At 48.5% G+C, this 20933-nt stretch overlaps 1 protein-coding gene across 1 annotated transcript in view; it reads right to left on the bottom strand.

The window, feature by feature from the left end:
- Positions 1–20933, bottom strand: part of EXOC6B (exocyst complex component 6B) — a 2452465-nt gene that overhangs the window by 1057257 nt on the left and 1374275 nt on the right. The window contains exon 16 of the mRNA XM_069632299.1: positions 15285–15396. Coding sequence (XP_069488400.1) covers positions 15285–15396 — 112 coding nt within the window. The remainder of the gene's footprint in view (positions 1–15284; positions 15397–20933) is intronic.

The following is a 20933-nucleotide window of genomic DNA, read 5'->3' on the forward strand; positions in this document are numbered from 1 at the left end:
CAGTTGTTCCATGTTAGCTGTTGAGGTGAGTCTTTGAGACCGCTCTGCTCCTATAGAGGCAGAGGCGTCTTGGGGAACTTGTCAGAGAGGACATATCGTCAGCCCCTAGGTGCCTTTTACTAGTTCCTCCTGGATCTTCCTCGCTCCCCTTGTCACCCTACCCCAGCCTACTAGCTGCCCGGCCCGTCTCCACGCGGGAACTCCCAGTCCCATTCCAAGAATCCTGGTCCCCACTCCCTCACCCCCCATTTGCTTCCCGCTCATGTATCGGTATGTGACCGTTTCTGTTCTTTTAAGCACATATCTTCATTAGGTATACGCCCTCCACCGGGGTGCCATGATGTTAGGGATCGTGCCCTTGGGTCGGCTTATTTGCCCTTCGTCTCGGGTTGGCCCCCCTGATCAGGAGTCAAGTCAGGGGACTGGGGTCCGCGGAGAGAGGTCTCCGCCCCTTCTTTAATTTCTTTGATTCGGCTTTCGTCCATTCTCAGGATCTCCGGGGGGCTGCTTGGCCGGTGGGCGAGGCGCTTCGTAGTGGTGTGTCATCCTCCAGCCCGAGTAAAGCTGCTCCTTGATCACACGTAACTTTATGGAGTTTTCACTTCCACGTGAAGCTGAGGGCAAATGGATGGAGTCACCTGTATCGCATGTGCTTCTCTCATAGATGGGCTAGAATCAGGGCCATGCGCCTTCTCCTGTTCAAGGTGGTTTGGGACAAGTCCTGGTACAGCTGGATTTCTGCGCCATTGTCAGTGATCTGGCCTGCCTTTCTGGCTTTTTGTAAGATCCGTTCCTTCATCGTGTAACTAGGGAACGCCACCAAAACATCTAGTGGTGTTGCTCCCGGTTCCTGGCATTTTGGACCCACTCTGTGTATCCTGTGGAACTGGATGTTGATGTCCTGCTCCTCTTCTAGTAGGTCTCTGAAGATAGCTCTCATTGTTTCGGTCCGATCTTGGTCCAGAATAGCCTCGGGCAGGGATTTGATCCGTATACTGATCTTCTGGACCTGTTCTCTAAATCTTTGGCTCTCAACTCAAGGTAATGGGTTGCTGTTGCTAGGGTCTCAAGAAGACTATCTGCCTTTCGTGCGTCCTCCGTTAGTTCCTGTATGGCCCTCTCATTAATGCCTACTCTTTCTTCAATTTTATTAATGTCTCTTGTTATCTCTTGTAGACCCTTGGCCAGATCTTCTCTTAGCGCGTCCATTTACTTCTGCCCCGCGTCAGTGAGTTTTTCCACAATTTCCCCCGGGAGAGTCTTGAGTGTTGAGTTAGTGATGGGCCTTTCCTGCTCCGCCTGTCTGGTATCCGAAGCTGATTCCATGGTCCCGTCATTGAGGTTGTGGGCCCTTGCCTCACTCGACTCCCTGGCCCAGATTTGGTCCTTCCTGAGTCTTTCTCAGCAGTTTGTAGGGGCCTGGGATAGCTTTAGACTTGTTCCTGGACATCCCCGGAAGGCAGGAGGGTTCCTGGGTAGAGTCGGATGTGGATTGTTCGGTGCTATCGCGCCATTGGCGCTGTTTTCACTGCGGGTTTTGGCGATCAACGGGGGACTCTATGCTGTCCTTTGCATGCCCAGCAAGCCCTCTGTTGGGCCTGATCTGATGTGGGTGTTGTATCTGGCGATGGATGGGCGGGTAAGTGCCCCTTCTGCTCCTGTTATTCGTGGGTGGCCGCTAAGTCAGATGCTGAGGACCAGTGCTCCTAGTGTCCCAGATGAGGGCAGTGGTGCTGCGTTTGCCCCTGGTTTACAGCTCTGGCAGGAAAGAATATTGGCAGGCCAGGCAGGGGCCTCCGGCCTGGCCGGCAGTCAGTGGGCCCCTCCAACCGACTCCCGCCTGACTGAATGCTTTTCTGGTAGTGGTAGGCCAATGCCCCAAGGGGTGAGATGGTATATGTTGGGTCCTCCACCCGGGGCTAGCACCCCGGGGTGCACTATTCGGCTTGCTGGTTGCCTCGCGACGTTGCTTGTTACGTTACAGTGACAGGAGGCGTACAGGGGCCCCAACTTCTACTCCAGTTGCCGACAGGGGTGGGAGGGCCTACAGGGGGCCCCAACCTCCACTCCAGTTGCCCATGCGGATCTTCCCGCCCCTCCACCCCAGCACTTACTTGATGTTCTGCAGTCGTCGGGTGGCTGTCGATGGATCCTCCACCCCAAGGAGGAAGAGGTGATGACAGGCCCTGCAGTGGTCACCGGCTGGTGGGGGAGCGTGGACGGGGCCCCAGCGGCAAGTCCCTCTCCCGGGTTCTGTCCCTCCATTCTGATGGTGGGCCAAGACACCTCCCTGTGTCCGCTCTCCCCGGGGCTCTGATGCTCGTCCAACGGGCGTCCCGCAGTGCCCTCGAGCACTCCGCTTCGGCTCCTCCTCGAAGCGGTTGGCAACTTTCAGGCTCTTCAAGACCCTCGCAGCCGGTGTTGTACTCTTTTGTTGTCCAGGTAGAGGGGGTTCCAGGAGGACCCACAAACCCAGCTGTTGTGCGCCTGGGGCGCGGGATGACCCCCAGGGCTGTCAGGACCTTCAGTGTTTCGTGGGCTGGTGCTTCACGGCTTCGGCAGGTCCCCTCCTATTATTTCATGATTCAACGGCGGCTCAGGAGCTACGATGACAGAATTGCTACTCCAGTCTTCCGGAGGCTCTAGTACCGCTTGATGGGTCCCGGGGAGAGTTAATCTAATCTTTTGAGTGCTTTTCGGTAGTCTCGGAGAGGGAGCTTGGAGGAGCACGTATTCACACCAACGCCGCCATCTTGGAATCCAGAGGAATGGGAAGCTTTCCGCTTGAAGATGCTAGACATTTTCGCCAAGGCCCTGTTGCCGGCAGCCCAGACCCCCACCGGCCGCAGCGTTGGCCCTGCCGGTGGATCCCACCACACTCGGAGAAGCTTGCAGGGAGACCACAATGCAACGCGACAAGATTGCATGGAAGGGGACCAATGTTCATTCTTTGAATGTTGGTCCATCCAGGATATGGTCCCAGACCAATGGTGCCGGCTTGCACTTGTGTCACTAAAGAGTTTGTTCCATATGTGTCACATTTGGAGGACATTTAAGACGAGGAGGGTGGTGTGCCTTTCGGACTGGAGCCCTTCCACCACCGTGAACCAAGAGACTTACCAGAACAGTTTCATGGGGAAAAGGGTGACTTTGTAGACCTAGCAGCAGACTTGAAGAGGTAGACAGGGTGCTTGTTGCCACACCTCTAGCAAATCACAGGTGGTTTTACAGGGTCTGATGGCAAAGGTGTTTGAAACCCTTGGGCTTGAGGCCCTCTCACGGCCTAAGGTTCAATATGACTTGTGCGACATCCTAGACAAGGGTCCTATGAAGGAGGCTTTGCTGCATTTCAATCCAGCAGTGGAGGGGCCCATGGAGGAACTGTGGACCAAACCAGCGTCAGTCCAAACAGTGGAGTGTGACTTGGCCAAGAAGCACAAGCCGGCCCTTCGGACCCCTTACTCCTCTCTGCTCAAGCTTCTTCTGAGAGTTTGGTGGTGCAGGCCATCAAGACAAACCTCAAGACCACCTCATTTCCACCATTGCTAGGGAGAGAAAACTGTTTAATGCGTGAGGCAGGAACATTTTCGGCTCCTCAAACTTTGGTCTCCAGTGTGTCCACACATCTTGTGCTCTGGCCAAATTCTCCTTCGGTCTCTGCTCAGTGATAACAGAGACAGCAGAGCAAGCACGTGCCAGAAAGGGAGATGTGGGATGGCTTCTTAGCCATTATTAAAGATGGTAAGGTTGTCTCCTGGCAGATTTTGCAGTCTGGCCTGGACACTGCAGACTATATCTCTAGGATGATGGCTACCAGCACAGTCTTAAGGTGGTTTTCTTGGCCGGGGATGTCCACTGATGCCCAGGAGAAGCTCCTGCACATGCCCTCCAATGGCATGAACTTTTTCGGATTCAAGGTGGACGAGTTGTTCCAAAACATTTAAGCCTCTAAAACAACAGCCAAGTCGTTGGGGCTGGCAGTGCAGCAGCAGCGTCCAGCAAGCCGAGTGGGCAAGGGCAGCGGATATCGTCCCTTCCCCTCTTACGCCCCTAGGGGTAGAAGTCAGTCTTCCTCAGGCAGGAAAGGACAACACCATCCCTTCAGGGGTTGGGGACAAGGTGTGCCTAGAGGAGGCACTTCATCATCCTCAGTGCCCTCTCCAAACCCTAGCGCAAAGCCTCAGAGAAGCAGTCTTTCGCCATTCTTACCCTGTGGGAGGCAAGGAATGGAGAAATACCATCTTGGACGTCTGGGCCTTACAGGTCATCCTGCAGTGATACTGACTCCCCTTTGCCTCTCGTTCTCCAGACCGCCCCTCTTGCCACCAACTCTTGCTTCCGGAGCCTCTCCTAAGAGGCCACAGAGATGGTAACCTGCTCGGAACGAAGAAGGGGTTCATACTCAACATACTTTCTGGTGCAGAAGGAGGACGGGTGTCCGCAATCCATTCTGGATCTGGGGCTTCTTAACTTGTCATTGCGCAAGGACAAGTTCAAGAGGGTGACTCTAACCCAGATCCTTCAGGCAAAGGACGTGAAGGACTGGCTAGTTTCCCTGGACCTCCAGGATGCTTACTTTCATGTGGCTATCCTCAAGAAGCACAGGAAGTAGCTGAGATTCATAGGGGGAACTGTTATTACCAGTTCAAAGTCCTTCCTTAAGGTCTTTTGTCGGCACCGAGGATTTTCACCAAGTTGCTAGCAGTAGTGGCAGCTCGTTTTATGAGGGAAGGCATTCATGGCTGTCCCATATGTACCGGACATGCAGTCTGTTGCACAGCTTGAGATTCTCCCTACTACAAAAAGTCAGATGTTTCGCCTTCCCAGACCCTACGATTCATCAGCACAGTCTTGGCCACTCACCTGGGTCAGTGTTTCCCACCTAAGGGCAGAGTGTCAAACATCTTCAAGATGGTCCAGGTTTTCCAAACTCGGGCAACAGTTCCAGCCTCTACTTTTCTGAGCTTGCTGGGTTTCATAGCCTCATGCATCTTGGTTGTATCAGAGGCCCTCATGAGCTCACTACAGTGGCTGCCGAGCTCTCAATGGCTTCAGTTTCAGGGACTGATTCAGACCTTCTGGTCTCGGAGAGTGTGTTTGGAGAAATACAATGGTGGTCCCTAAAGGGCAACCTCCTGAAAGGGTCTATTTTCCGTCAAGCCTGTCCAATAGTGATCCTAGTCACTGATGCATGCCTGAAGGGCTAGGGTGCTCACTTTCAAGATCTGACGGTAAGCAGACTATGGTCCCTATGTGAGAGCTGGGAGCACATCAATCTGCTGGAGCTGAGGGTGATCAGAAAGCCCTGGTCACTTTCCTCCCCTCTGTGAAGGGCAAGACGATATCGGCCTAGACGTACAATACTGTAGCCATACATTACCTCAATAAGAGGGGTGTTGTGGGCTCCTTGCCACTGTGCAGAGAAGCAATGCGATTGTTGCCATGCGCTGTGGAGAACAGCGTGTCCCTTACTGCGGCCCATATGCCTGATAAGGAGAACACTCTAGCGGATGCACTGAGTAGGCAGTCTTCTACCTGCCACACGTGGGAGCTCTGCCAGGAACTTCTGGAGGAGATTTTCTCTCTCTGGGGTACTCCCCAGGTGGCCCTCTACGCTCCTCCATTTTATTTGTATTTATTTTTATTTATATAGCGCTTTAATCCAAAGCGCTTAACAAGAGGAACAAGCATAATACAATAAGCAATACATGACAATTGAATCAGAACCAGAGAACAGTACAAGGAACAATTTACAATAATGATAGGAAGGTGCTAAAGGAGCGGGGCTAAGTGAGAGAGGGGGTGGGAGGAGTAGGAAGAGGTTGAGTCAGTAGTGAGAGAGGAAAAAAGGAAGCTAGGGGGGTGAGTGGAAGAGAAGATTTTAGAGAAGTGCGGAATGAGGGCTAGGAGACAATAGAGCGGACAAGAAGGGGTAGGTGGTTCCAATGGAAGGGAGCGAGAAGTTGGAAGGAGCGGAAGCGGGAAGGGGCACAGGGTGGAGGAGGAGGAGAGAGAAGAAAGAGATCCGCAGAACGGAGTGAACGAGAGGGAGTATAAAAAGGGAGGATAGGTAGGGAGGGGCAAGGGCATAGAGGGATTTGAAGACTAGACAGAGGAAATTAAATTTAAGCTGTGAGTGAAAAGAGAGCCAGCCCAATGAGTTGAGAGAAGAGAAGATGGAATCATGAGGAGAGAGAAGGCAGAGGGAGCGGGTGGTAGATGGATTTGAGGGGAGAGGTGAGAGGAGGGGAGTCCAAAGAAAAGAGTAGAGCAGTAGAAGAGTCTGGAGAAGATAAGGGAGGTGACTAAGAGTTTAGTAGCGTGAAAGGTTAGGAAGGGGCGAACTTTACGAATGTTATGGAGGTGGAAACGGCAAGATCTGGCAGTGAGAGAAATGTGGCGAGAGAGGGAGAGGTGGGGGTCAATGTGGAGACCTAGGTTGCGGGTGTGGGGAGAGAAGGGGAGTTGGGTTAGGGGGGGAGAGAAGAAAAGGAGGAGGGGAGGGAGCAGGAAGAGTGTTGGCTGGGCAGAATAGGATTTTGGTTTTGTCAGAATTAAGAATAAGGAAGTGAGAGGACATCCAAGATTTAATAGCAGAGAGGCAAGAGGAAAGTTTATGGTGGATGGAAGGAGAGAAGGAGGAGAAAGAGAGGAAGAGCTGGGTATCATCAGCATAGAAATGGTGTGAGACACCAAAGGAGGAGAGAATGGGAGCCAAGAAGGAAGTGTAGAGAGAGAAGAGAAAGGGGCCAAGGACAGAACCTTGGGGAACACTATGGTTGAGAGGAAAGCTAGGGGAGGTGCGGCCACCCCCAGGAGACTGAGAAGGAGTGGTTAGAAAGATAGCAGGAGAACCAATTAAGTACATAGTCTTTAAGGCCAAAAGAAGAGAGAGAACTAAGGAGTAGAGGGTGGTCGACAGTATCAAAGGCAGCAGAGAGGTCAAGGAGGATAAGGATAGAGGAATGCTTAGAGTAGCGGGCTGAGAGGAGAGAGTTGAGGACAGAGATGAGAGCGGTTTCCGTGGAGTGCAGAGGGCAGAAGCCAGATTGGTTGGAGGAGAGGAAAGAATGGTTCGAGATTAAGGTGGAAAGTTGAGAATTGTAAAGAGGAAGTGCAGGTGGCTCTACTCCAGGGAATTTCCTCGTCAGGGTGCCCTGGGGACGCCTTGTCCATCCAAGAGGACATACACCTGCTCTATGCATTCCCCTGATATCAGTCATTCTGCTAGTTGTCAGGAGACTATCTATTCGTGACCACAATGATCTTGATCGCTCGAGACTGGGGCCGGAGAACGTGGTACCCAGAATTGTTGGATATGGCCATCTGCCCTCCCTGGCGTCTTCCAGAGAGGACGGACCAGCTCTACCACTTGGAAGGGAAGTGTCCTACATGCGAACCTGTGCAGCCTGAATCTTCGTAGTGGCTGCTGAAAGGCTGAGATGTAGAGGGTGAGATTTTGAAGTGCTCCTAAATTGCTTAATGGCCCACTATAAGCCCATTTATGCCTCCAGGTGGCATACGTTTTTGGCTTGGTACAAAGAGCGGGATCTGAACCCTTGTTCCACTTCCTCTGTGTTGGAATTTCTTCTATCTTTGGCCCAAGTGGGTACAGTGAAGGAGCATCATGCAGCCATTTCGGTCTTCAAGAGAACCCCAGAGCAGGGCTCCTTTTTCACAATGTCACAATGAGTTATTCAATTCCTGAGGGGTCTTTCCAATATGTCCCCTCCACCCACCCCACGCCACTTGTTCCGGCGTGGGATTTAACTTTAGTGTGATGTTTTAAATGAGCTGTTTGTTTAAGCACGTTCATTCCTGTTCTTTAAGACTGCCCAGCTTTAAGGTAATTTTCCTGGTTGTCGTCATTCCTGCTAGACAGGTGAGTGAGTTTCAGGCTCCGTTAATCCTCCCTACTTGATTTCCTCCAAGAATAAGGTGATGTTAAGAGTTAGACCCTCCTTCCTTCCGAAGGTGATCTTCGATTGCTCTTTCTCTCAAAAGATCCATCTTACTGCTTTTTTCCCCCTCGCCTCACCCTTTCAAGGCAGAGGAACTGTGTGGTCCCTCAAGTTCTATGTTTCTTGGACCCGGGAGAACAGAGCTGATACCCAATGTATTGTTAGTTATGTGGGTGTCAGAGTAGGCAAGGCTGCCATGAAACTGTGTCGGTGGATCATCCTCTGCATCTCGAAATGCTACGATCTGGCCTGCAAAAGGGTCCCTGAGGGTATTAAGGCTTAATCCACAGAGAGCTAACCACCGGCTCGGCAATGTTGAGTGCCTGTTTTGGATATTTGCAAAGCAGTCATGTGGGCTTCCTTGCACATGTTTTCTAAGCATTACTGCGTCACTTCTATGTCTGGTCAGGACGCTCGTTTCGGAAGGTCTGTCCTTCAGAGTTTTCTGGTTTAGGTGGTGTCCATGCTACCCTCCCACCTCCAGGTCGATGCACTGCTTTGGGAGTCTATCAAAGAGGAGGAGTCTGTGAGAGGAAGGAGTCCATTAGATGAACACATTATTAACCTCTCAGTAATTTTCCTTCTGATGGCCGTTCCTCCAACAAATTTCTCATCGCCCTCCCTAACTGCCCCTCTTGGGGCAGCTAGTATGGCTTAGTTCTGCGGTCATTCATCGTCAGAGTGCTAGGGGAAAAAGGGTGGAAGCAAGATCATGGGGTGTGGCAACTCTTTATGTACTGGCCCCAGTGCTTAATTTGTAAAAAGAATAAGTGCCAGTGCCCAAAAAATATTGGCACCATAATGCTGGGCACAGCGCTGCCCACGGCGCGGGAGCGCCGGTAGCCCCAGTTCAGTGCTAGACCTACCTATATCGGCCCACCACCAGCCCATCACACTGCTGCTGCTCCATGTCACATGTTTGGCGCTGCAGCAACTGCTGGCACAGGCTAGTAAATACGTAACTAAGACATGCTCCTCCTGTAACTGCACCTCGATGCCCCCGGGCTGTGTGAGCGCTTTAAAAATGCAAATGAATAAAAAAGCATTCTGTTTCAGTCACTGTTGCACTGTATTTGTCTCTACCTCTTCTGCCCCATCTGACAGTCTGTTAAAGTACACCAAGTATTGTTAATCGGTTACCTCCAGGAAGAGCACCCTCCCCTCAGCCCGTACTTCAGTCACCTCATACAGGTGTTTTGTGTAATCAATTTACTCTCAAGCCCTTATTAGTCATCACATCTCATAAATGCATCCCTCTTCACCCTTCCTTCTAGCATGAGCTTGGTGTTGGAGAACTTGAAAAAAGTCATTTCTGCATTTGTGAAATCAACAGCCTGTGCTACTTCTGCTTTAGGGCCATTTTCCACCTTAACACATATTAAAAAACTAAATATGTTTTGTCACCCAATATTCAGGAGCCAGAGGAGAATGCATATTCGGATATCTCCTTCCCACTGACATGTTCTTGACGTACTTTACTAAACTGCGGGGTGCAACAGACACTCACCTCCCTATCTGAGGATTCCTATCTGAGGATTGCATGTGCTATCATTTGGAGCACATGCTGGGAGCGTATTGTACCCAGGTTAAGGGGGCACATCTGGTGTATAAACCACACATCAGCATAGAAAACATGCGCAGGAATTCTGTAAAAAAATGACAGCAAAAGACGGCTGAGAATTATACAGGAATACTCAACTAGTGCTTTTATCTATGACGACAGATTAGTGGGCACGTGCACCATGTTTATATCTTTAAGCCTGAAATGGCATTTCAGAAGTTCGTCTTTGCATGGGCTTTTCTCGCGAAGTGCAGCCGGTTCGGTTTTGGCCCAATGCGTGCACCGTTCCGGGTCCCCTCGCTGAAGCTCGTTTGTGCTTGTAATAAGACAGATAACATTAAAAGGAAGAACCGAAACACCCAGGCAAAAATTCACAGTTCATATTTCACTTAGATGAATGCTATCCAGGGTCGGACTGGGGCATACAATTGTTGCGAGTCGGGCTCAGCACCAATGAAAAAGTGGCCAAAGTTGCAAACGACAATTCATTCCTTTTGTGACAGACACTAGTGGGACCACGCTGCCGCCCGTGCCCCGCCCAGTCCTGGGCTTTGCCCTGCCTTGCCTCAATCACTTAGGCTACCTTCCGTGGGGCCACCACCACCACGGCCATGCTGAGCCTGATGGCAAAAATAGGTGCGCAGTGCAGCGCCCCACGGAAGGTAAGATTTTAAAAGAAAAAACGTATATTTGGGTGGCTGGGGCCCATCACTTTCGAAGTGATGGGCCACAGCCCCCACTCAAAATCAGTACCTACCATCTGTAGGGCGGGGCCCAGCGTCCGGCCTCACAGCAGGTCAGGTTTTCAAAGAAAATAGTAAAAAACATACTTTTGGGCACAATCCATGGGCCCGGCCGTCTGCGGCAGAGTCATCCGACTCAGTCTGCGGCCCCCGGCAGCCCCATGTCAGAGAAATTGGCCTGGGCCTGGCACTGACTGCAGTCAGCAGCACACTGCACACAGGTCACACAGACAGAAGCCTGGGCGCGGACGGGCCCCTGGTGGGGTCCTGACTCCTGGGCAGTCAGGACACCACCAGGGGACCGTGCCACTGCCCGGGCCCTGACCTGGGCCTTCCTTGCCTGATCACTTGACAGTGACTTACCTGCTTTGCCGGCTGAGACTTGCTCTCCTGTCGGAGTCTCAGCGTGGGGGGGGCTGGGTGCGCACACTGGCACCCGCACAAATGAAAAAGCAGGCAGAGGGGGCCCCAGGAAGCAACTGGGCCGCACCAGGCAGTGCAGCAGGGCAGGCTCTCTCTCTCAACTAGTCAGGACCGACGACGCCACGCCTCGACACCTTCACTTCACAGTAACTTGTGAGATGAAGGTGGCGCTGCACTGCCTCCTGTGGCAACAACAACACGTCACCTTGTAATTTCACTTGCTCAGAAGAACAGCCAATGAAAACTGCACATTCTGTATTACTATACAGGATGTATCAAATACTGCGTAGTAGCAACAGAATGGTAGTTTTCACTGGCTGTTGTTTGTAACCGTTTGTTGTTCATTGCTATTGCTAGCCCCTCCCAGGCCCAGCCAGCCATGGCCTGCAACCTACAAGCACGAGAGATCGAGATCAGAATGACAAATCCCAATGATTTATAATCGAAGAAAAGCGAAGTGGAAGAACAAACAAAGTAATTGCACGTGCGCTGGCCCCGCATGAGTTCCGGTGCCCAAAAAAGAGTGCCGGTGTAGGGCACCGGCAACCACCCCCACAAATTAAGCACTGATGGCCCCGACGTGATGTCCAGCACTTGCTGCTTAGTGGCTTCGGGCGGGACCGACGCAGAGTCGCACTGCACCTCCTGGGGGCGTAAACTGTTTCCGAAGAGCAGCTGGTACTTGGAGATGGATATCATAGGTGAGGAATCTGTGGGAGGAACATCCATCAGAAAGAACCTTACTGAGAGATAAGTACATTGTACTTTAATGTATCTGTTTAGTTCACTTCTTGGTTAAGGGCCATCTGTCCTACTGGTGAATAACTTGAAATTAGAGTGAAATGGTCCCAGCTCTTAATAGAAGAGGATACAATTGGCCAGGGTAATTTTTTTTATAACGTCGACCATTTGAAGGCTGACCTTGTTTGCCCCTGCTTGTTTACTGCCTCTTTACGGAGCCAGTTGTATCAATTAAGTGGCAATAAACACATTTTAAAAGTGTCTGCTACTAAAAGACCTTGCAATTCTAGCTAAAAGGAGATCTTGGTAGAGACATCAGGGCTCTTAAAGGACAAATGGACGAGAAACCACTTAAACTGATCAGACACCTACAACAAAATTTAAAAAATTGTCTAAAAGATCTGCCATTAAGGGAGTCTAATCAATGTTATGTATTTTTGTTTTAAATAAAACTGCAGACTTTTGGCATATCACTAATAAAATGTTCAATCCCCAAATGGTTTCCAAATGAATCCTATTGCTCCGGCGGTGTGGGATTCCTAGTACAAGTCTCCGTGCTGTATCTGGTAACATGACTAGTTTTCTGATTCCTTTTCCCACAGATACTAAGTAGAACTGTAGGTGCGGACGGCCTGGCAAATGTAACCCTTAAAAATGTCCTGGAAATGTCGGCATCCATCCTGCTAAATCTTTTTATTAATATCATAAGGTCGACGTGCTCCTGGCTTCTTGGAGAAAAAAAACTTCCATCATTCGAGATATTTAAAAAAAGTTAACTGATTATCTCCTGAGAATCACAGATCCATTGCTCTGTCAGACATTGCAGGAAAAAGGTTTGCTTGAATTATTTTGGGGCACTTGCAGAATTGGTCGATGGGGATTAAGAGATTCAAAAGATGCCAATCGGACGATAAAAAACATATGGGTACTTCTTTGAAAGTGTTCGTTAGGGGTAGGTTTGGGCTGTAAATTGGTAATTTCATGCAGCTTTTGTAGATTTGGCGACTGTGTTCTATCTGGTCAATGGAAGTAGGCTCTGGGATAAATTATCCAAGTGGGGTTCACCTGGGTGCATTGGAATTACACAGCGGGAGTGCAAGTCTGACTGTACAGTGAGGGTTTGATATAGGAAAAAATGCAAACCTTTAAGGGCTTGCAACAAGAGTGTGCCCTGGTGGCGCTGGCCCTATTTAATCTTAATATTTCCAACTTGGATGATGCACCTGGGTAAAAGCGTTTCCTCCTAAACTAGGTCTAGCCAATGTCTACTGGTGTTTACACCAGATGATTTAATCATCTTTGATTATACCCCTTATTGGGTTACAGATATCCCTCACAGCGCTAAATAATGTTAAGGTAGACAACAACCTGAAGATCAATAAGAGTAAGACCAACATTAGGATCTTTGCGAGATTTCCGAAGTATAAAAACTTGAATTGGTATTTAGATAAATTGTTATGTGCAAGGTTTGTTTCAAACAGGAACACAATAAATAAATAAATCCAAAAGGGTCTGCATACAGGCTAATGTAACAATATATTTATTAACACCAAATTGAGGCTCATTATGAGTTTGCTGGTAAAAATGCTGGTAATTCCGGCGTGCCAGTATTAACGTCTCCAGCATGGTGACCACCGGAATTACCATACAAGTACGAGTCCTCGGGTGCACGCACCCACCCTGCTGGAAACGGTAATACCAGCAAGCCGCAATCACTGGTGTCAGCAGCCATCTGGCGGCGGTACCGGCAAATTTGTGCCAGTTATACCGATTCCGGCACTCAAACTGCTGGAATTGCCGGTGCTGGAAATAGCATCACCACCAGAGTGGGAAGCTAGCTGGCAGCCATCTTTGAAACTCAATCCACTTTGAATCCCCCACTTCCAACGGTCATCCACTGCTACAGGAGGTGCCAAACATGTCAGGAAGCCAAAAGACATAAGTCCCTGACGTCCGCACTGTCACCACCACTGAGGACTCCCAGCCTGGAACCCCATGGTGCCCTCCCAGCGATTCCAGTTATCAAAGGAGCAGGCAAAGAGCCCCATGGTGAAGAGGCACCACATGTGACTGTAGAACACTGGCAGGGTGCTTCACTGGGTGTGTCGTGGGAGGGGGACTGACTGTTTTTGGGCAGGGGAGAAGTAATTAGGCAGGGGAGGGGTGTGTTGAGGGTAGGGTTTGTATGCATTCATGTTAGTTTTGAATAAAATGTTTTCACCTGAAGCACTGACAGGAGATTCCTTTTTTCCAAACAAGTAGTCACTTGATGGCTCCTGATAACTACAAAGGTGCAAGGGATGTGCAGCGTGGAGGGGAAACAAAACAGGTTCTCAAGCAGTTTTGGCGGGTCATGCGCCCGTCTCTGGCCTCAAAGCGCATGTGCCTGGGCCCGGCAAGTGTGAGTAATGATGCTCAGCAGTGGTGTTGCCTGTGACGGCACCATCTCAATGGTCCATCTGGTCAGTCTGTGCATGCATGTCCCATGTCTCATTGTGCCACACTGCCCTTTCTTGTAATAGTGGAAAGAAGTGTGTTTTACCAAACAAAGATAGACGAGTCTTGTTTAAGTTGCCTAACACATTTCCACAACATCAAGTTGCAGCAGAAGAAGTAGACTTGTGATTGCCTAAAGTTTTGTCTGAACATGTGCATTTTAATGAAGCTGAAACAGTCTGTGAGACAGAGAAGCCTGCTTTCGCAGTAACAATTGCAGGAGGAAATTGCAGCGGAGGGCGCAACTCCCCTTAAGATTAGCATCCAGAAAAACTATATTCAAGACGCTGCAGAAGTTACATAAGACTTTGGACATTTCCAGTGGAGCAGGATCAGCCCAGAACAAAACTCATCCACGACCTTGGATAGTTGTTAATTTTTTATTTATGTTGTTTATGCTTTACTTTGAATGTTTTGTTGTTTAGTGTGAGGGTCTGTTTTATGTATGCTAGGAGGTGTTCCCTTATATTCCAGACTAGGTCGGGAATTCTCTGGTAGAATAGGTTTAGTCATTGTTTAATAATTGTTTTTGTTTAAAATAAAATGTCAAACCTTGAGAAAACTAAACTCAGTTGTGAGCCTCAAATTACTGACCCCTCACAATTGGGTGCACCTGAGTGGATTGTGTGCACCTGTGGCCTAATTTCCTTCCCTGTGTCCATTTAACGGCTGCTCTGAGGTGTAATCTCGGTCTTGGTTTTGCCGGTATTAGCAGCAAATCCAATCTTGTAATACGTCAGTGATAACATTGTGGTGATATTAGCGGCGAAAGGTTTCCGGCTCATCTGGTATTTTCTTTGTGGGTTACCTGGACCAGTAATTCCAGATGAGGCTATAACCGGTGCTAGTAATTCCAGCAACTGTGTTCCGGAACACTTGTATACGGCCGGACCGGTAAAAGTGATGGTATACTGTATTACCAGAATTTTTCCATATATCGGCAAACTCAATGAGCCCCATTAATAAACTCCAGACCTATTCACCTTACCATTAGTAGCCCAGTCTACAATTGGAAAATTCCCCATTAGTTGCAGAGGTCGGCAAAAACACCTACAAGTTCCAATTACACCATGTTCATAGTTTCAGATCAGGCATTTTCTCAAATACATTCTGCTTTCATACACTTAATATTGTTTAAAAGGATTCAATACTTGTGACGCTTCTAAGCAGAAGAAATGGCAATAGCAATTTAGAAAGAAATTGAAGACGTCCACAAAGGCATCAATTTGCCAATCCCCTAGAATGGGGCCATGCACACTAAAGACATTTGGCACTTGTAAGGCCAGTGGCTTAAAGACAGTAGGAGGGGTGTATACCCGAACGCAGCCAGTTGACATGTACCAGATAAATGTTCAATACCTCAGTCAATCCAATGTTCTTTCTCTTGATCACCATTTGTAAACAGTTATTTAGGGTTCTGGTCAGAAGCAGGTTTGTGGATTTTCTGATCATATCGTCAATCTCAGTTGAACTGTAAGCAAATAGAAAGGCATATAAAAAAGGAAATACTGCAATTCAATACAATCAATTAAATGTGGCCAACTGTCATAGCAATTGTTGGCCTTGTCTAAAAGAAGTACCTTAAACTATCAAATCCATGACCACAATTCTGCAAACCATTTCCCAACAGTGTTTCGATTTTCAGTCTCAGGAACACACATCATTTGATGAACGTGCTTATTTTAACCACATTAACAACTAAAAGAAAAGCAAGGTGTGTAGCTCAAAAAGTCAAGATGCGCAGACATAAAACTAAATATAAATGGCAGTCTAAGTTGGGATGATAAGGTGTGTTGACCTATTCTGGCAGTGTTACAAGATCTAAACCTGAGGGTTCATCCATCCCCTTTGTAGTGTGGGCTCCAGATGGTGCAATGTCACAGCATGGGATATGACCGGCTGTACAAAACAAGTGATCCATGCTCCACTGAATCCCCAGGTAAGTGAGTTTACCCCAGTGGGCTTTTACTAATGACCCTAACCAGACAGTAAGATGCCGGTAAAATAGCGCAGCGGGTTCAGCACTCGCTGCTGCAATTTGTGGGTGATCTGCAGATCGATAAGAGTACCAAATTAGGTTGGTTGATATTTGTATGTTATTTGTAAAGCACTTTGGTGAAAGATATCTATAAATAACAAATCACATCTAAAAGTAGGGGATCAACAAAAGACTTCAAACACATTTCAGGGTGCAAACATGCTTCATTGTAAAGCATGGGTCTGCAATCTTTGACTCTCCAGATGATTTGGACTGCATTCCTAGCCATCATAGTTAATTGTGAGGGATAATGAAAGAAGGCAAAAACATCTGGACAGCCACAGGTTGAAAAACTGTTTCTACAGAATTCACTGGTATGGGTGCAACAGTGAAAACATAGAATAAGGCATCTCCTTAAACGGGGTGTGGAGGAAAAAGCCAGCTGTAAGAAATTTATGGTTTAAAAGAATGACCTGACACTGACCTGAAGCACATCAGACTTTGGGAAAAGAAAGGGGTCTACACCTGGGGAGACCTATATGATGGGGGTACTTTCAGGGAGTTCGCATCACTACAGGAAAAGGACGAAATCCACACTGGCCAATTCCTATGGTATCAAAGGATCTGCAAAACAGCACGAAACAAATGGGAAACTTGGCCTGAGGAACCCGACACAGATCCCTTCACGAGACTGTTATACAACCTAAGAGAGGGATGGAAACCAGTGTCCCAAATATACAGCCACTTAAAGGATAGTTCCGGGACTTTTTTTTTTATTGTCCCTACGGTTCGGCCATGTGTTTTTAAGCATAAATCGGTAGATCGTAGAAAACTTTCCTATGGACCTTACCCGACTTTTCGTCCATTAACGCACTCGAAATCAGCCGCCATTTTCTGATAATCCTATCATTTCCCCCCATCGACCTGGCTCACCTGCTTTTGCGGCACTAAATCAAATCCCCCGCCCCTGAGCCTGACATCAGCAGACGCGTACCGCCCATTTCCCAACGCCAAAGCACGTTTCGTGTCAACAATCGCTGCGCCTCAGCTAATGAAGTGTCGCCATGGAAATGGCAGGACGCCTCTTTCCTCAATAAGTATAAACACACCGTTTCACAACACACAGCAGCAGATTTTCGATTCCATTACTCTCTCTGTGTTACTTTGAGTATTCTGTGACTCGTTTCTGTGCTCTGGTCAGCTACCTTCGCCGCTTCTAGGCCTTGTGAACACCTGTACCATCTCTGTAAATTATTTTACTTTCTTTACCACACAATGGCTACAATAATGCCGTATATGTACGAGCCCGAGTACACCAAGCAAGAACTACTGGAAAGGCAAGCACGCGAAAACGATGGGGCTTCGGACGGCAGTTGGGAGGACCAGTCAACGGATGAAGAGCCTGGACCATGTCGCATGGACGGCGTCTCCACCTGGTGCACGTGCAATCGGTGCAAGCTAATGCCAACTGAGGAGGAGAACTGCTGCTGCCGTGAAAATTCCGGGTGCTTGGCCTACATTTCGGAAGGCGAGCCAAGTCCGCAATGCATCACCGAGCTGCCAGAGTTCAGGGAAGCCTGCCTCTCACGGACCGTGTTGAGGATGATGATGGTGCTTATGCACAAACTTCGCGGCACTGTTCGTCCGCGTAATCCGAATAACGAGTAAGTATACTCTGGTTGTGATGTCAGTGATGCCACTACTATGTCATGGTCGTCTCCCACATATAAAATTACATCTACATATCATTCGAATGCATGTAAATTGGTTCCATATTGTGCATTTTCTAGATAGAATTTTTTTCAAAGCAGAATGACATTTTTTACCTGAATCGACAGTGATAAGAAAGTTTTGTCATTTTAATACAGTTTGCATCTTTCATTTTCACAGGTGGTACAGGCTGGTGGCCTATCGTTGCTTCACTTGGTGGCTTCACGGGAGGCTCGGACAGCGCGTTCGGAGAGTAATACCTGCCTGTGCGGTACTTGCCATTAGACAACATTTCCCCAGCGACAGTGGACAATACCGCGGATATTCCCTGGATGTGCTGCAACCGGAACTTTACAATGTGTAATGTTTATTATTTATGTTCAATTGAAATTAAGATCTAAAATAAAACCCAACATATATTTTAACAATGGTTGTTTTGATTTTTTAAATGAATCTAGTGTGTCTCCATTGAATAGTCTTCCTGTGCCTTGTCTTGTCACACCACATGTCTCCGGCCAGCATCCTCCCTCACGCTGGCCGCCCACCTTCAATCCACATAACCGTTGAACCCATATGCAGCAGACATACATATGTTATTTTGCGGGTTGGCATCAAGCCTCCTGGCCTTGCCTCCTCCCCCAGAAATACTTACCACACCACTTTGTTCAAGCGTTGGCAATAAAAGGAAGGCCGTTGGATTTTATTGATACAAAACATGGTTATAGGTAAATAATCCATAGGGTTGATCATAATAAATCATCCTTTTGGGCACCGGGTACAGAGATGACCCCCTCTGGCCCGTGCCGCCTTGCCACCACAGGCCAGCCTGCTGCTGACTAACTGCCTAAGCATCCAGGGTCTCCAGGGTGGACTGCACCCATATATTCTCCTGGGAGGGTGAGGTATTTATAAACTCACCCCCCTGCCTTCCATGTACTAGATCCTGCAGCCTGCCTCTTACATGCAGTTAGATGGCCTCTCCTTGGTGAGGCCCTGCGGCAAACTAGTCTTGTTTGCACGACCACCGCCCCAATCCACTCCCCCCCGCCCTATCAAAGGCAGTTCGCACCGGGGTACTTGTGCTGGCAAGTGGAGCTGTCAGGGAGCGATAAAGGCCAAGAGGTGCCAAAGACCATGTACACTTCAAAGTGGTCTATAGAGCATGGGTTGTTGTTCCCATGTCTACCCCCAGACCCCGTGTCTCCTGCCAAGCATCCCCCCTCACGCTGGACGGCCCCCTGCAATCCACATAAGTGTGTCTCCATTCACGAGTCTTCCTGTGTCTTGTCTGCACGACCACCGCCCCAATCCACCCCCCCCCCGCCCTATCAAAGGCAGTTCGCACCGAGGTACTTGTGCGGGCAAGTGGAGCTGTCAGGGAGCGATAAAGGCCAAGAGGTGCCAAAGACCATGTACACTTCAAAGTGGTCTATAGAGCATGGGTTGTTGTTCCCATGTCTACCTCCAGACCCCATGTATCCTGCCAAGCATCCCCCTCACGCTGGACGGCCCCCTGCAAACCGCATAATGCCACGACATATACACGTCATTCATTCACAAACACACCCCTGTTTCGAATTCTTTATAACCCACTTCATATTTCTAATGAGAACTTCTTTGCGCTTTGCTAGTCAACCCGTGAAGGTGCTGGTTATCTGCTCTTCGTCTCTGTGAATTTCCGTGACCACTTTGAGGAAACTCGTCAGTTTGCAACCTGTGAACTGCTCCCTGTTCTACGACAAGAAACTACTCTGATCCCTGCATCTAACTGTTTGTTCGTCAAGGTAAGGCCATGTACCATAATCATTTTGCGTCCAATTTCTTTTTGTTCAAGACAGTACATGCAAGGAACTAGTCACATGTTCTGAGTTTAGTCAAATTATCTTTCTATTTTTTTAAAGTTATTCAAATACTTATCCGCATGTGAATAACGTGTATAGTTCCAAGAACCAAAACGAACCTTGCATTGAACCTTTTATGTGTCATTTAATTTTTTAACACATTGGTATTCATAGAGAATTGTTGATCTTTACTTTTCAAAACTTTCCACAATGCCTGCCTGTTCCCCTTCGAAGACCCATAGATTCCGACTTATATAGCTGAACGTGCTACACCGCACATATCTAACCCCATGCAAAATGGCGAAATTCAACAAGCAAATACAACCCAATTGCGTTTGGTGCAGGGCAGAGAAGGCAGACCTATTCCACATGATGTGGGAATGTACCAAGGCACAGTCCCTATGGGATAGAATAAGACAGACATGTGAAAAAGCGGGCATCGCCAGGTATAAATGGACCCCGGATGAATAATTCTGGGAACTTACCCCAGACTAGCCAAACTCAAACATGTGGTAAGACTTGTGGACATAACGTGCATACTGGCTAAAAGGACTATCGCAATGTCTTGGAAAAAGCCTGCAGGGCCACAATACAACGCATGGTACAATGAGCTGGAGCGGTGGGTGAGCGCCGAAACAAAGGCATGGGAGGACAGTGTCGCCAGATCCACTGACGACTCAAGTATGGTACTAGAGGCATGGAAGGAAATCACAAGAAACATGTTCCACCCCTCAGATGATAAGCCCCATGAACAAAACGACCCATACAACGTTGATCTACAACCAATGCAGAGACAATCAAGGAGAGATCAGTGCAAACCCGAATGGGTCCCTGGTGGTCCGGACCCCCTCGCTGCCTAGCTACCTCCCCCCCGCCCGCTGGAAAATATGGAACTGACATATATGGACAAAACATGGAGACAGTTAATGTTGTTTTATTTAGAATGTTACTGTTTTATTACAAAGACACTGATAATTTTACAACTAATGGCACACCTGAATGTTATGCAAAACTGTACAATAATAAATGGCAATAAACACATTTCAAAATAAAATGGAGGGAAACGTAGAAACTGGAAGACTAAAGCCCAAAGACAGAGCAGTGTGGCCACGAGATGGTGTATTTTCTGACTTGAACATGGTAGGGCCCAAAGGCACATGGCTGAGAGACAGCCCTGTTTCTCTGCCGGCTCTTGAGTACAGTGGACTCAATTGGAATCAGTGGGGCCATGGCCAAATCCGACCAGCGCCTGAGCCATGGCAAATATGTTGAGCATCGTAAGCCTGAAGGCCTCCTATTTCTCTAGTAGAGGATTGGGTGGGCAAAGGAACCTGTGGAGGTGTATCCTCAGGGTATTTCCCTGGAGTGGTGGCTCCTTTTCTCCGACCAGGAAAATGTTTCTTGGAAGAACCACCTGGACACCAGCATATCTTGTGGTGATGCTTCTTCGGTGTGGTGGTCCATGGTGGGTGACTTTGA

Source organism: Ambystoma mexicanum, chromosome 6q, assembly GCF_040938575.1.
Source record: "Ambystoma mexicanum isolate Mex_15411 chromosome 6q, UKY_AmexF1_1, whole genome shotgun sequence".
Lineage (NCBI taxonomy): Eukaryota > Metazoa > Chordata > Amphibia > Caudata > Ambystomatidae > Ambystoma > Ambystoma mexicanum.